The 14,418-nt window shown below is 43.0% G+C and overlaps 1 protein-coding gene across 1 annotated transcript; it reads left to right on the forward strand.

Moving 5' to 3' along the window:
- Positions 1-939: 939 nt before the first annotated feature.
- LOC120322674 (zinc metalloproteinase-disintegrin-like NaMP) lies at positions 940-14,245 on the forward strand (the record flags this gene model as incomplete). Its single annotated transcript, XM_039378585.1, has 11 exons — positions 940-1,090; positions 3,970-4,058; positions 4,797-4,873; positions 6,370-6,448; positions 8,258-8,334; positions 8,830-9,025; positions 9,414-9,476; positions 9,866-9,937; positions 11,577-11,746; positions 12,639-12,723; positions 14,115-14,245. Coding segments are annotated over exons 1-11 (1,088 nt in total), but the record flags the coding sequence as incomplete, so codon positions are not given.
- Positions 14,246-14,418: the final 173 nt, after the last annotated feature.

The raw sequence follows: 14,418 nt of genomic DNA on the forward strand, positions 1-14,418 counted from the left end.
TTATGTTAGTTATGGCAGGAAAATTCTCCTGTAGATATAGTTCTCCTGTGGATTTATATGGATATATTTACACATTTATAAATGAACATAATAAATGAATATATATAAAACATACTGAATATCTATGAATATATATATACATATAAATATATAAGATGAATAGATATAATATACTGGATATATGAATATATATATAAATATAAATTTATATACAGCACAGTTTTAGTTCCATGTGCTCTGTAACACTTATTTGAACCTATAAAAATTTCAGCTTCTATAAAGCAGCTCTATATTGACACCTGTGGCCTTGAGCAGCTTTATTACCACTTTATTACAGCTGACTAAGCCAATGTTCTCCTTTCTTAGCAGAGATTTTTTTTTTAAATATTATTTGCCAGCCCTCACCTGATTGCTCACTGCTCTGCCTCCTTTATTCAGCCCTTATCACATGAACCTCAAGCAAACATTACTAAGAGGGATTAAAGGGGCAGCAAAGGCTCTGCTCAGTGTTTGGTCTGGGGAGATGAGTCACACATACAATAAATTGGGAATTACCAAGAGTTGAAGCCCGGCCCTGTGTTCCTTTTTCACCCCAAACCTCCCCAAAACTGTCCCATTCCTCGAGCCACCGGTGGCACCCACTGGTTTTATTTGAGTTCAATTATAAACACATCAGATCAGGACCACCCCACCAAGTCCATCATTCAATGCCTGCTCCAATTCCCTATTTATTTGTGGACAGATTTGATTTCCTTTGAGGAAATCACGCTCTGAGGGACCTGAACTCGGAGCCATCGATCCATATCCCGACCCGTGGGCCACCGACCAACCAGCAGGAACTTCCACTCGCTGCAACCCTCCGTGACTGGGCTGTTGTGCAACACCTTCAGCAAACACTTCCTCATGTAGGAACAAGAATAAAGCTCAGCCAGTCGCTCCCTCTCATTCTCAGCCCAGCCTGGGAACACGACATTCCCGGGCCACGGACACCTCGACATTCCCGGGCCACGGACACCCCACCGGAGCAGCCCAGCTGGGAGCATGAAAATACTCCTCCTTCCTGCCCTTTTCCTGCTTTTTCTCCACCAAGGTACAGCGTTTTTTGGTCTAATCCTTTCTCTGGGCAGAACTCCGGATGGATTTTTAATTATTAACAGGGAGATAATAGGGAAGAACGGGAATTAAAGCCGTTGGAAAACGGCGGGGCTGGAGTTGGGGACGTTTGGGGTTTTCCTCTTTGTGTTCAAATTGATTATGTCAAATTCTTTAGTTGGAGATTTATTTACCTGTTTGCAAACTGGCCAGAAATTGCCTAAAAGCTGGTTAGTTGTATGAGCCACTTGCTAACTTGGTTAGTTCTGTGAGCCACTTGCTAACTTGGTTAGTTCTGTGAACCCTGCAAGTGAGAGGACAATTTATCCACTTGCATCTCCAATTTTGGCCCCAAAAGATTTCTATTTGAACCCAAATAACAACATGACCTGACTTAAAACCTGACTTAAAACCCTACCTTATTATTATGTGGTAGGGCTGGAGTTGGGGGTGTTTGGGGTTTTCCTCTTTGTGTTCAAATTGATTATGTCAAATTCTTTAGTTGGAGATTCATTTACCTGTTTGCAAACTGGCCAGAAATTGCCTAAAAGCCCAGAACTGGTTAGTTCTGTGAGCCACTTGCTAACTTAGTTAGTTGTGTGAACAACTTGCTAACTTGGTTAGTTCTGTGAGCCACTTGTTAACTTGGTTAGTTCTGTGAGCCCTGTAAGTGAGAGGACAATTTATCCACTTGCATCTCCAATTTTGGCCCCAAAAGATTTCTATTTGAACCCAAATAACAACATGACCTGACTTAAAACCTTTAACCCCCTTATTATTGTGTGGCACTTCAGGTTCTGAGTATTCCTGTGCCTTCACCTGAGCAGACCCCACTTTTTTTCCTTTCAATTGTTCCTTTCAATTCATGTCAACAGGGAACAGATTTTTTTGCCAGGGCTTGGCAGGCACAGGCACGGACAGGTTTTAAATCCATAATTAACCATGTCATTTATACTCAGGCAGGTATCTAAATTTGGATGATTTGCACAGAATATCTGGAAATGTGCACGGTGTTTAAGGTGTTATATCTTTTTTTTCCTCATTGCCAGTGCATTCCTCACTAATGATTTTTAGTTTAGGCACTTGGAAAAGCACATAATTATTTCTCCATTATTATACAGTACCAGGCCTAAGGAATTTCTTTCCTCCTGACTCCAGACAGTGCCTGAAGGCAGACAAAGACAATACACTGATTAAAAAACTCCCTCTAAGAAACCATTTGTTCCAGGCCAAAATTAACCAGTTTTCCTCGAAAAGCTGTTTGCATCAGACTGCAGGAAAGGGATAAGTTTAGTCCTGAGTCTTCATTTAAATCCCACTTAAACTTGAACTGGCTGGGCTGGAGTTGGACAAAGGGTGTGAACAGGGAGATAAAACTGGAGAATTCTGTAGCAAGAGGCCTAAAATATCACTGATCCTACTTTATGGTTGTGGAAAGACTTAAGTCTGAAAGCCACAGTTTTTAAAAAGAAATAAATGTAATTATCTGCTTAAAATAAAATACAAAAGATCCCTGGGAATTGCAGGAGTAAAGTTACACTTGGTATTTGCTCTGAGCACGTGCCCAGGGCTCTGTGTAAGAGCTCAGCTCCTGTAAGGTCACTTCTCCACCAGTTTTATCAAGATACAACCCAGTTTATTCTGCAATTACTTTTGGAAAGGGTTTAATCCAACAAACCAGGTGCAAAGATGGAATCTGTTTGTCTGACTGGGACAGTTTGCACGGGGATGTGCTCTGTTGTTCCAGACAAATTACAGGCATCGGGTGCCCCACTCCTGGGAAAACCTGGGCCTGGGGCAGGGAATTAAATCCTCCCTTTGGGGTTTGTGGGGTTAGGTTTGTTTGGGGTTGGTTTTGTATTCAAATGCAGGTTCTTGTGCTCTGAGCCCTCAAGAATTCACGTGAAATGTCCTTTAGTAGGAGATTAAAGACTTCAGGGGCATCTAAAACCTGCTGTTGCCTTGTTAGAAACCAACACAACCAACCCTGTTTTCCCAAAAACCTGGACAGCAGCTGCTCTAATGAACTTCTGGGATGCCAGAATTAAATTCTCTGTGTTGCCCAGCCCTACAAGTGGTGCCCCAAATTAACTTTGGTCGAGATTTATTTGGGTTCAGAGCAGAAAACAAAAAGAAACCCTTTTCCTCAGCTCTGGATTCCCTCCCAGAGTTCTTACAACCACTGTAGACACACAACATGCCTTAAAGACCATGGAAAAGGGTTATAGGAGTTCAGGAATCAGCTGGATTCCTTCCCACCTTCAAAATTTTCCTACTTTAGTGCTATCTCCCATTATTTTACCTGGTTTTGTTCAAAAACCTCCTTTAATCCTTCTGCTGTCACGACTTTGTACCTCCCTCCAATTAAAGAGGTGAAAGTGTCTCTATTATCAAGTTCTGTCACAATTATTTATGGGGGAAGGCTTTCCAAGACAGAAATCCAACCTCATTCCAAACCTCTGCATTGTTCTAAGTTTATTTGCTGATCTCCAGGCAGTCTGGACTTGCCCATCATGTGATAAAGTTTTGGAGATCCCCCTTTTCCCAGAGCTTTATAAATTAATCCCTGTCACCTGCAAAGTGCAGAGGCAGAGGCTGGTCTGGCAGGTTGGGACTTGAACTGCTCAGAGAAGCCCACAGGGAAATATTTGGACACCTGGAAGCAGCCAGGTGGGGCAATTCATCCCAAATCCAGGTGGGAAAATTCATCCCAAAATCCAGGTTGGAACAACCCTCTGGTGTCGGGTCGCCACGGACCCCTGAGCACGAGGCATGAGAGGTGCAAGAGCCCCAAAAAATCAGCCTTGAGAGGCAGGAAATGAGGTGTTTGAGAAGTTAACGCTGTGTTTTCCTAAATATCCATCTGTTTGTCCCCAGGGAGCAGGAGCAGGGAGTTACCTGGAGTGGAGAGCTATGAAATAGTTTATCCACGGAAGTTGCGCTCGGTGCAGAAAAGGAGCACCCAGGTATCAGAAGGGAGATATTTTATGTTCCTGGGAGATGGGGAAGGGATTCTGGAGTCACAGTACCCCTGGTTTTTAAGGGCAAGGGACTTTGGAGCCAGAGAGTTGATCTTCCAAAAGGAAATGAAAGAGAAAACCTGGAAAAGTGATGCCAGGAGCTGCGAGGTGGGGCATGTGCAGTGACCAGCAGTGGGTCTTTTAGGACCTGAATCTCTGCAAAGGTGTTGGCTTTGACACCACTCAGGTTTTTAATAACCTCCAGACAATTTATTTTGAAGCTTAAAAGCACTTAAAAGTCTTCAGCACTTCCAGAGGGTGTTATGGAAGTGTTTAAACCTCAGCATCCACCCCAGCAGTGACCAGCAGTGGGTGTTTTAGGACCTGAATCTCTGCAAAGATGTTGGCTTTGACACCACTCAAAAATTTAATAACCTCCAGACAATTTATTTTGAAGCTTAAGAGCACTTAAAAGTCTTCAGCACTTCCAGAGGGTGTTATGGAAGTGTTTAAACCTCAGCATCCACCCCAGCACTTCCCCAAACATGCTTAGGACGGTAAAAATGAATTTGCAAAGTTAAATTTCTTCCTCTGAGTAAAAAAAAATACGAGACAGAAGTGACCTCCTGCTTATTGTGTTGCTGCCAGAGCACTTGTTTTTGGTGGGAAGAGGAGGAAAAGAGCACAGCTGGCAGGTCAATGAGTTGTAGCAGAGCACAGTTTAACACTTCAATCTGTTTGCAGACCAAATATGTTGACAAGGTGGAGTATGGAATCAGAGCCAACGGCCAGGAAGTCGTCCTGCAGCTACAAAAAAATAAGTAGGTTGGGTTCAACTCTTTCCTCGGGTGTTTTTCCTGCCTCTGAATGGCTGTGGGGTGTTCAGGATACAAAAAACCCCAGGATTTAGGCCCCTGTAAAATGGGGGTGTTGGGGTAAAACCAACTTTTCCAGAAGAAAAGGGGAGAGAAGAATCATGGCTCTGCTTTGGGAACATGAAATAAGGACTTGGCCACGAGGCATCGCCGTGGTGGAGTGACTTGCCTGTACCTCTGCTCTCCCAGTTGTTTCCTAAAGGGCCAAATCCCTGAAAGTTTAATGTTTCTATGGTATTCCAGGAGTTTTCTGGGACCATGAATGGTCAGGGGGTTATAAACTCGCAGCATGTAGTGACAGGACAAGGGGGAGTGGTTTTAAACTGGGACAGAGCAGGTTTAAATTAGATATTGGGAAGGAATTCCTGCCTGGGAGGGTGGGGAGGAGCTGGGATGGAATTCCAAGAGAAGCTGTGGCTGCCCCTGGATCCCTGGAAGTGCCCAAGGCCAGGTTGGAGCAACCTGGGCTGGTGGAAGGTGTCCCTGCCCATGGCAGGGGTGGAATTAATTGGTCATTAAGGTCCCTTCCAACCCAAACCACTCTGGGATGCTGGGATAGATTTGTTGATGTTGGAGGTATTTTCCATCCTATGCTTCCATATTTAAATATCTCTATAGTAGAGAGATAGAGAGAGATATTTACCTGAACACTACTGCTATTGGACTTGGAATAATCTAATATATTCTGGCATTGATAAGGTGCTTCCTGGCAGTGGAAAATTGGGAAAATTCTCCTCCTTGGCTGCAGGAACAAGCATGGAAAGAGGCCATGCAGAGGGTACAGAAGGGCAGGGGGCTTTGTCACACAAGGAGGAGCCCAAAATTGCACAGAACAGCCCAGAATAAAGCTCAGCTGGGATTTTCTGGCTCCACCAGAACACTGAACATGCAATCAGACAAGTCTGCATTAATAAGTGCTGTGTAAATACAACAGCACCATAATCAATTCACCTTAAATATAGACTGTAATTAACTGCTTGCCCCTGTTTTAATCTAATCTAAATATTTGGAGTGGGGAGAGGGAAAATATACTGTAATAAATCCCTTCCTTTGAGGAAGAGAAGTGGGACTGTGGCAGTTTGGGGCAGTTGCCCAAACAGAAGTGAGGCAGATTTTAGACAGATGCATAAAAGGCCAAAAAAAAAAGGATCAATATGTAATTATACATTTGCATTCGGATCTGCTGGGAGATTAGTTCAGAGCAATGAAATAAGTGGATTTTAATTGCCTTCTTCTCCTCGAGAAGTGTCCCTTTGTTTGAGGAAGGCCCAGGACCAGGCAGAATTCCCCACCCCGCAGCTCTGCTCGCCGAGTTTTTTCGATACTAATAATAACCTGAGCAATTGTTTGAATTCCCCACGTGCTTGGTGTGTTGTGTAATCACCTCATTCCCAGGTGGCTACAATTTCTTTGGAATAAGAACTGCACTTGGCTCTTTGCAGGGATCTTTTAGGTCGAGATTACACCGAAACTGTTTATTCGGATGACGGTCGACAAATAACAAGAACTCCTCGGATCAAGGTGAGAAAGGAAGGCTTTTTCCCCATATATTTACAGTCCTGAGGTCCACATGAGATTCCTGAGGCTGTGAAATAATAGGAGATATAAGACAGAAAGGAAAGATTTTAAATCAAGCTCCTAAGCCTGTAATTTAGGATGTGTCTGAAGGGACAGGGAAGAGACACGGATTTATCCTGTTCTTGGATTCAGGGAAGAGGGAGGAGATCATTAATACCCTGGTGGTGTTTTTCTGGGTGATTTGGGCCATTCACTGAAGAGTTGGACTCGATGGTCCTGGTGGGTCCTTTCCAACTGGGAAAATTCTGGGAAGAAGGGACTTGTGGCTTGGGCAGAGCTGAGCCTGGTTTGTTCCCGTGGGGACTCAGCCCCACAGGAAGACACCACCTCTCCCTCAGTGCTGCTGAACAGCCTGTGAGTCAAACCTCTCCCTCCTGGCAGGACAGGGAGTGGAGCCAAGGCCATCCCACTGCTTCCAACCTGCCTGTTTGCCCTCCTGCCCCTCTCACAGCCCGCTCCCGGGGAGATCAGAGGTTGGGATAAACCCCATTTCCTCCGGGCTCACCTTCCCACCCACGCTCAGCAGATGCACTCAGGTCACTCCAGGTGCTTTCTCTGATCTGTGACAAATCAGTTCTTCCACCCAGACACAAAGGGAGTCACCACAGAAAGGATTTTTTAGTTAACTCTGCCCTCCTCAGGGAATTAACTCTTCACTCCTCGGGAATTAACTCTTCACTCCTCGGGAATTAACTCTGCCCTCCTCGGGAATTAACTCTGCACTCCTTGGGAATTAACTCTGCCCTCCTCGGGCTGATCTTCCGCCTGCAGCTCCTTTTCCCAGCTCATTCCATGTGTTTTAACACCCAGGATTTGGAATCCAAAGCCTCGTTTTCTTTGTCAGCAGGATCAGGAGGATCTCGAGTGAAATAAATGAAAGAATTCTGGGTTGGGGTTTTTTTTGGGGGGGAAAAAAAAGCCATTTCTCATTGCTCCAATGATTTTTCCTAAATAGATCCTGGGAAAAGCAAACATCACCTAAATGTGGATAAAGACAAACTCAATCAGGCCTATCTGTGCTGAACAGGGAATTCCTATTTTTCTCTTAAATCCTCCAGTGATGGGGATAAATCCTCCCCTTTCCCCCAGTGATTTTCTCTTTCTCCCTGTAAGAAAGTTGGCACCTTGTGGTGGAAGGAAGACAAATAAAGGGTAAAAGTGAACCCAAAGATCCAGGAGCAAACAAAAGGCATGAGTCAGGAAGGTTTGGGGCTGTGTTCTTAAAGAATCCATTCAGGAAAATGTTATAGGTAACATTTTCCACAGTCCCTCGGTGACTTTGAAGTCTCTTTGAAGACAGAAATGTAAACCTGAGATCCTTAAGCCAATTAAGTCACAAAACTCTTTCCCCTAATCATATATTTAACATTTTAATCTCATTGAAGTTAATTGCTGGGTTATTAAACAGTGTTGCCTTGAAGTTTGGCTGCAATAAAATCATTTGGTGTGGACTTTAATTCAGCAGTTTGTGCTTAATTTGGAGCAGTGTGTGCCCATATACTTATTTTTATGTGCTCTTGTGTACTGACCAGATCCCACCACGATTGGTTGGTCACAATTTGGCTCCCTCTGTGTTGAAGGATAAAAATAATGGTTAGGGAAGAAGTTTTTAATTCCTTTTGAGACCCTCCTAATGGGAGATTTCAGCCAGGGCAGTTTATTGTAGTTTGTCTTTTGAAATCACTGGATCCAAGCCAGTTGGGTCAATGGGCCCAGGCCCAGTGTGACACTGGATTTTCCTTTTCCCAACAGGATCACTGTTTTTATGAAGGCCACGTTCAGGATGATGCTGAGTCCACAGTGAGCATCAGCACCTGCCAAGGGCTCAGGTAAGGGCAGCTTTGCCTCCCAAAGGCACAACGGGAACGTTCTGGGATAAATTCTCCATATAAAAAGAATCAGAGGGAAATAAGGGAAATGTGATCTTTTATTCCTGCTGACAAGGAAACCACTTTACTAAAGAAGCAGGGAAAGAAGGGGGGGGGGGGGGGAAGTTCCTCAGTTCCTTACGATATTTCAGCTTTTCTTCTCACCTTTAAATTCCTCACTGAACCAAAATTCACTTCTCAACCCCCTCTGTTAGCACAAACCCCAACAACTGAAATCAAATTAATTCCTACACCAGCTTCTTTTCACGGCCAGTCTCCTCCTCAGAGACTTCACTGACCACCCAAATCTTCCAGCTGAGTCGGCAGCTTTAATTCCTGATTTAAATTTGCACTGGCTGAAGGCTGCCAGAATATTCCATGCTTGGGATAAACGCTCTGGAGATGCTGTTGCTCTCTTGATTAAAAGAAAAATCCCAGTGCAGCTCCTTTTTTCAGTGGCTATTTTGAGAGCCGTGGCCAGAGGTACCTCATCGAGCCCCTGGGGGGCTGGGAGGGAGCAGAACACGCCGTTTATAAATACGAGGCACTGAAACAAGAGCCCATCAAAACCTGTGGCCTCGCCAACAACTCCTGGGAACAGGATTCCGACGACCCCACCAACGACATCTTCAAATCCAGCAACAGCCCCGAGGTAAGGACAGGGCTAAACACAGAGTGAAGGGGTTAAAAACTTGAATTTGAGGAGCCCAAACCCCACTTTGGCTGCTCGTCGCATCAGAGTTTAAAAGAATCAGCACAAAAATCTTCCAGATCTGAGATTTCAGAGTCACCACCCGAGTTAAACCCTCCTGCCTTTACCAACAGGTGCACCTTTGCACACCTAAACACTTCTTTAATGTCCAGCAGACCCTTCACAATCTTAATAATTTTAATATCTAACCTGCTTCTGGTCTTTTAAAAACGTGCCAGTCCCACTCTAAATGACTTGGCCAAAGAAACACCTCCAAGAATTAATAGATAGGTTTGCAGTTGCAAAGACTGAGGCTAAAGCAGGTCATTTAAATCTATTATTTCTTTAGATGAAAGAGTACCTGAAAGCCAAAAAATACCTGGAGCTCTACATAGTTGCAGACAACACTCTGGTGAGTATTGGAATTGTTCTTTTCCCAGGAGAGGTATTGCTTGTATCCCTGGGCTCCTGCTTTTCCAACTGCTGAGCTTGGGGGGGAAAAGGGGTTCCTAAAATGGGTTTATTTTCAAAATGAGAATGAAGAGAATTCAGAAAACCCCTAAAGTGCCTAAAAATCTTGAGCTGGAAGGGACCCACACAAGGATCGTGGAGTCCAAGCTCTTCTCTACATCCTGCACTTTAAAACACATCTTGAAACACCTTGTTTGTTAAAATACTACATTAAAAAGAGAATTTCTCATCAAGTAGCCCAGGCATGGGGTGGTTTGCAGCACAACTGATTTTCTGGTCAATCCCTTTTCCCCCCTCTCCTTTTCCTGACGTTCTGTATTTACATTTTAGTACCAGAACCACGACAAAGATGTCAAAGCCATCAGGCAGAGGGTGTTTGGAATTGTCAACTACGTCAACACGGTAGGAGCAAACCACTGACATCAAAATCCAAATTTTTCCTGTTGCAAACAACACAAATGTTCATTATTTTATGTAGTAATGAATGAAAACTCAAGTGCATCGTAATTTAAGGAGGAAATTTAACACTTAATAGGAAATTATCCTGTTCTTTGCCTTTGGATATGAGATTTTTATAAAGAAGGATTTATACTGAACTTTCTTATCACTTGTTAAAATGAATGACTGAAAAAAAAGAATCATAGAATCATGGAATCATGGAATCATGGAATCATAGAATCAACTGGGTTGGAAGGGACCTCCGAGATCATCAAGTCCAACCCTTGATCCACTGCCATGGCACTAAGAATAAACTGATCCTTGATTTCTTTTGCAAGCCAGACTTCTTCCAAACTCGCTGGAATTTTCCAGGAGTTTAGAGCCATTTTTAAAGTTGATTTGGATGTGATTTCCTGGTTGGTTGGTGGGGGTTCTGTGGGTGGAAAAGAGCCATTTTTAAAGTTGATTTGAATGTGATTTCATGGCTGGATGGTGGGGGTTTTGTGGGTGGAAAAGGTTCAGGGGGACGACGCTGCGAGCGAGGGAAGGGGAGAGGGTTTGGTTCTGAGTGAGGGAAGGGGAGAGGGTTTGGTTCCGAGTGAGGGAAGGGGAGAGGGTTTGGTTCTGAGTGAGGGAAGGGGAGAGGGTTTGGTTCTGAGTGAGGGAAGGGGAGAGGGTTTGGTTCTGAGTGAGGGAAAGGGAGAGGGTTTGGTTCTGAGTGAGGGAAGGGGAGAGGGTTTGGTTCTGAGTGAGGGAAGGGGAGAGGGTTTGGGGTCTGAGTGAGGGAAGGGGAGAGGGTTTGGGGTCTGAGTGAGGGAAGGGGAAAGGGTTTGGGGTCTGAGTGAGGGAAGGGGAGAGGGTTTGGTTCTGAGTGAGGGAAAGGGAGAGGGTTTGGTTCTGAGTGAGGGAAAGGGAGAGGGTTTTTGGTATCTGCGTGCGTTCCTGGGTGCGGAGGTTTTATGTTTCTGCGTGCAGGAAGGGGCGCAGGGTTTTGGTTCTTGCGTGCGGCACGTGGAGAGGGTTTGGTTTCTGCTTGCGTTTCATCAGGGCGACCGGGTTTTGGTTTTGGTTCTGCGTGCGTCCGGGGAGATGTTTGGTTCTGCGTGCGGGAAGGGGAGACGGGGTTGGATTCTGAGTGCGGGAAGGAAGAGGTTTGGTTCTGAGTGAGGGACGCTCACTTCCCGAATATAGGCAAAGGGAGGGGCGGCGCGGGGCGGGGGACGGCTGAGAGGATAGGGAGAGGGTTTTGCTCGCTAGCAGTCTCTAGGCTCGTGTCTTGCTGTTTGGGGTCTGAGTGAGGGAAGGGGAAAGGGTTTGGGGTCTGAGTGAGGGAAGGGGAGAGGGTTTGGTTCTGAGTGAGGGAAAGGGAGAGGGTTTGGTTCTGAGTGAGGGAAAGGGAGAGGGTTTGGTTCTGAGTGAGGGAAGGGGAGAGGGTTTGGTTTGGGGTCTGAGTTTTTTTGAGCTGAGTGTCTGTGCAGGTTTCCAAGGCCGGAGATTTTTAAGCTGAGTGTTGGTGCAGGTTTCCAAGGCTGGAGTTTTTTTAAGCTGAGTGTTGGTGCAGGTTTACAAGGCTGGAGGTTTTTTGAGCTGAGTGTTGGTGCAGGTTTACAAGGCCCTCAATATCCACGTGGCTCTGGTGGGGCTGGAGGTGTGGACGGACGGGGACAAGCGGCCCCTGAGCAGGAACGCGGGGATCACCCTGGACACCTTCTCCAAGTGGCGCCGCTCCGACCTGCTCAAGAGGAAGGGCAACGACAACGCCCAGCTCATCACGTGGGTGCCTCGATCCCAAACCCTTCAGTCCCGAAAAATTAGCTGTGGGTGCTTCTTGATCCCAAACCCCTTCATTCCCTAAAAATTACCCTATAACCAGCCATGGTGCCTCTTCATCCCAAACCTCTTTATTCCCTAAAAATTAGCCTATAACCAGCCGTGGGTGCCTCTCCATCCCAAACCCTTCATTCCCTAAAAATTACCCTATAACCAGCCATGGGTGCCTCGATCCCAAACCCCGTCATTCCCGAAAAATTAGCCTATAACCAGCCGTGGGTGCCTCTATCCCAAACCTCTTTATTCCCTAAAAATTACCCTATAACCAGCCGTGGGTGCCTCTCCATCCCAAACCTCTTTATTCCCTAAAAATCAGCCTATAACCAGCCATGGGTGCCTCTATCCCAAACCCTTCAGTCCCTAAAAATTAGCTGTGGGTGCTTCTTGATCCCAAACCCCTTCATTCCCTAAAAATTAGCCTATAACCAGCCGTGGGTGCCTCTTGATCCCAAACCCCTTTATTCCCTAAAAATTAGCCTATAACCAGCCATGGGTGCCTCTCCATCCCAAACCCCTTTATTCCCTAAAAATTAGCCTATAACCAGCCGTGGGTGCCTCTATCCCAAACCTCTTTATTCCCTAAAAATTACCCTATAACCAGCCGTGGGTGCCTCTTGATTCCAAACCCTTCATTCCCTATATATAAATATATATGCATTATATATTATATTACAATATATAATACATATATTTATATAATACATATATTTTATATGTATAAATATATATATAAATAATATATTTATATATTATATCTTTCATAATTTATTTTTTTTATCTTTTCCTTCTTTTCTGTCCCATCCCTGACCCCCCTCTGGTTCCTTCTCCTTCCCAGGGGCCTCAACTTCGAGGGGACCACGATTGGCTTGGCCTTCCTCAAGTCCATCTGCAGTAATTTGTATTCCGCAGGGGTTATTCAGGTCGGATGGAGATTTATTTTATTTCTTTCAAAGCCTTTCATATATTTATATTTATATTTATATTTATATTTATATTTATATTTATATTTATACTTATATTTATATTTATATTTATATTTATATTTATATTTATATTTATATTTATATTTATATTTATATTTATATTTATATTTATATTTATATTTATATTTATTCTAGATATATCTATACAGATATATCTCTATATATTCTATTTGTATCTCTATTCTATCTATATTTATATTATATTTATTCTAGCTATACCTATATAGATATATCTATATATATTCCATCTATATTCTATTTATTCTAGATATATCTCTATAGATATATCTCTATAGATAATCTCTATATATTCTATTTATACCTATATTCTATTTATACCTCTATTCTATCTATATTCTATTTATTCTAGATATATCTCTATAGATATAACTATATATTTTTTATTTATACCTATAAGCTATTTATATCTCAATTTTATTTATTCTAGATATATCTATATAGACATATCTCTATATATTCTATCTATATTCTATTTGTATCTCTATTCTATTTACTATATATATATATATATCCCTATAGATATATCTCTATAGATAATCTCTATATACTCTATTTATATCTATATTCCATTTATATTTATATTTATTCTAGATATATCTATTCTATTTATTCTACATACATCTCTATAGATATATCTCTATTCTATCTTTATCTATATTTTATTTATTCTAGATACATCTCTATAGATATGTCTCTATTCTATCTATATCTATATTCTATTTATTCTAGATACATCTCTATAGATATGTCTCTATCTATTCTATCTATATCTATATTCTATTTATTCTAGATACATCTATATAGATATATCTCTACATATTCTATTTATATATTTATTCTATTTATATTTATTCTAGGTAGATCTATATAGATATATCTCTATATATTCTATTTATATCTCTATTCTATTTATTCTAGGTAGATCTCTATAGATATATCTCTATCTATCCTATCTATATCTCTATTCTATTTATTCTAGGTAGATCTATATAGATATATCTCTACATATTCTATTTATATATTTATTCTATTTATATCTATTCTAGGTAGATCTCTATAGATATATCTCTATCTATTCTATCTATATCTATATTCTATTTATTCTACCTATATCTCCATAGATATCTATATTCTATTTCTATTCCTTTTAGCCAATCTCTGTAGATCTCTAGAACAGCTGCCCCCAGGGCTGGAGCCCCCCGGGGCGCAGCAGTGCCACAATTCCATGGGATCCAAAGCGCCCTTTATTCCCTTCCCTGCCGTTCTCCTTGTTCCCAAGCCCTGCCACCGAGCCCTTGTCCCCGCAGGACCACAGCGGGAACGTCATCGCCGTGGGGGCCACCCTGGCCCACGAGCTGGGGCACAACCTGGGCATGAGCCACGACACGAGGGCCTGCGCGTGCGGGGACAGCGTCTGCATCATGACAGACACCGTCAGGTCAGGGGCACACGGCGGCTGGGGAAAGGGGGCCGGGCGCCAAAAACCGAAATCAAAAAAAATCAAACCGAAATCAAAATCAAAATTTGATTTGGAGCAAAAATCAAAAGAGCTTTGGCCTCTGAGATGATGCCATTCGAAATATTAAAAAAAAAAAAAAAAAGGAGAAAAAT

The sequence above is a fragment of the Pipra filicauda genome, unplaced genomic scaffold (assembly GCF_003945595.2).
Source record: "Pipra filicauda isolate LSUMZ 115617 unplaced genomic scaffold, ASM394559v2 scaffold1410_size14440_pilon, whole genome shotgun sequence".
In the NCBI taxonomy this organism is placed as follows: domain Eukaryota; kingdom Metazoa; phylum Chordata; class Aves; order Passeriformes; family Pipridae; genus Pipra; species Pipra filicauda.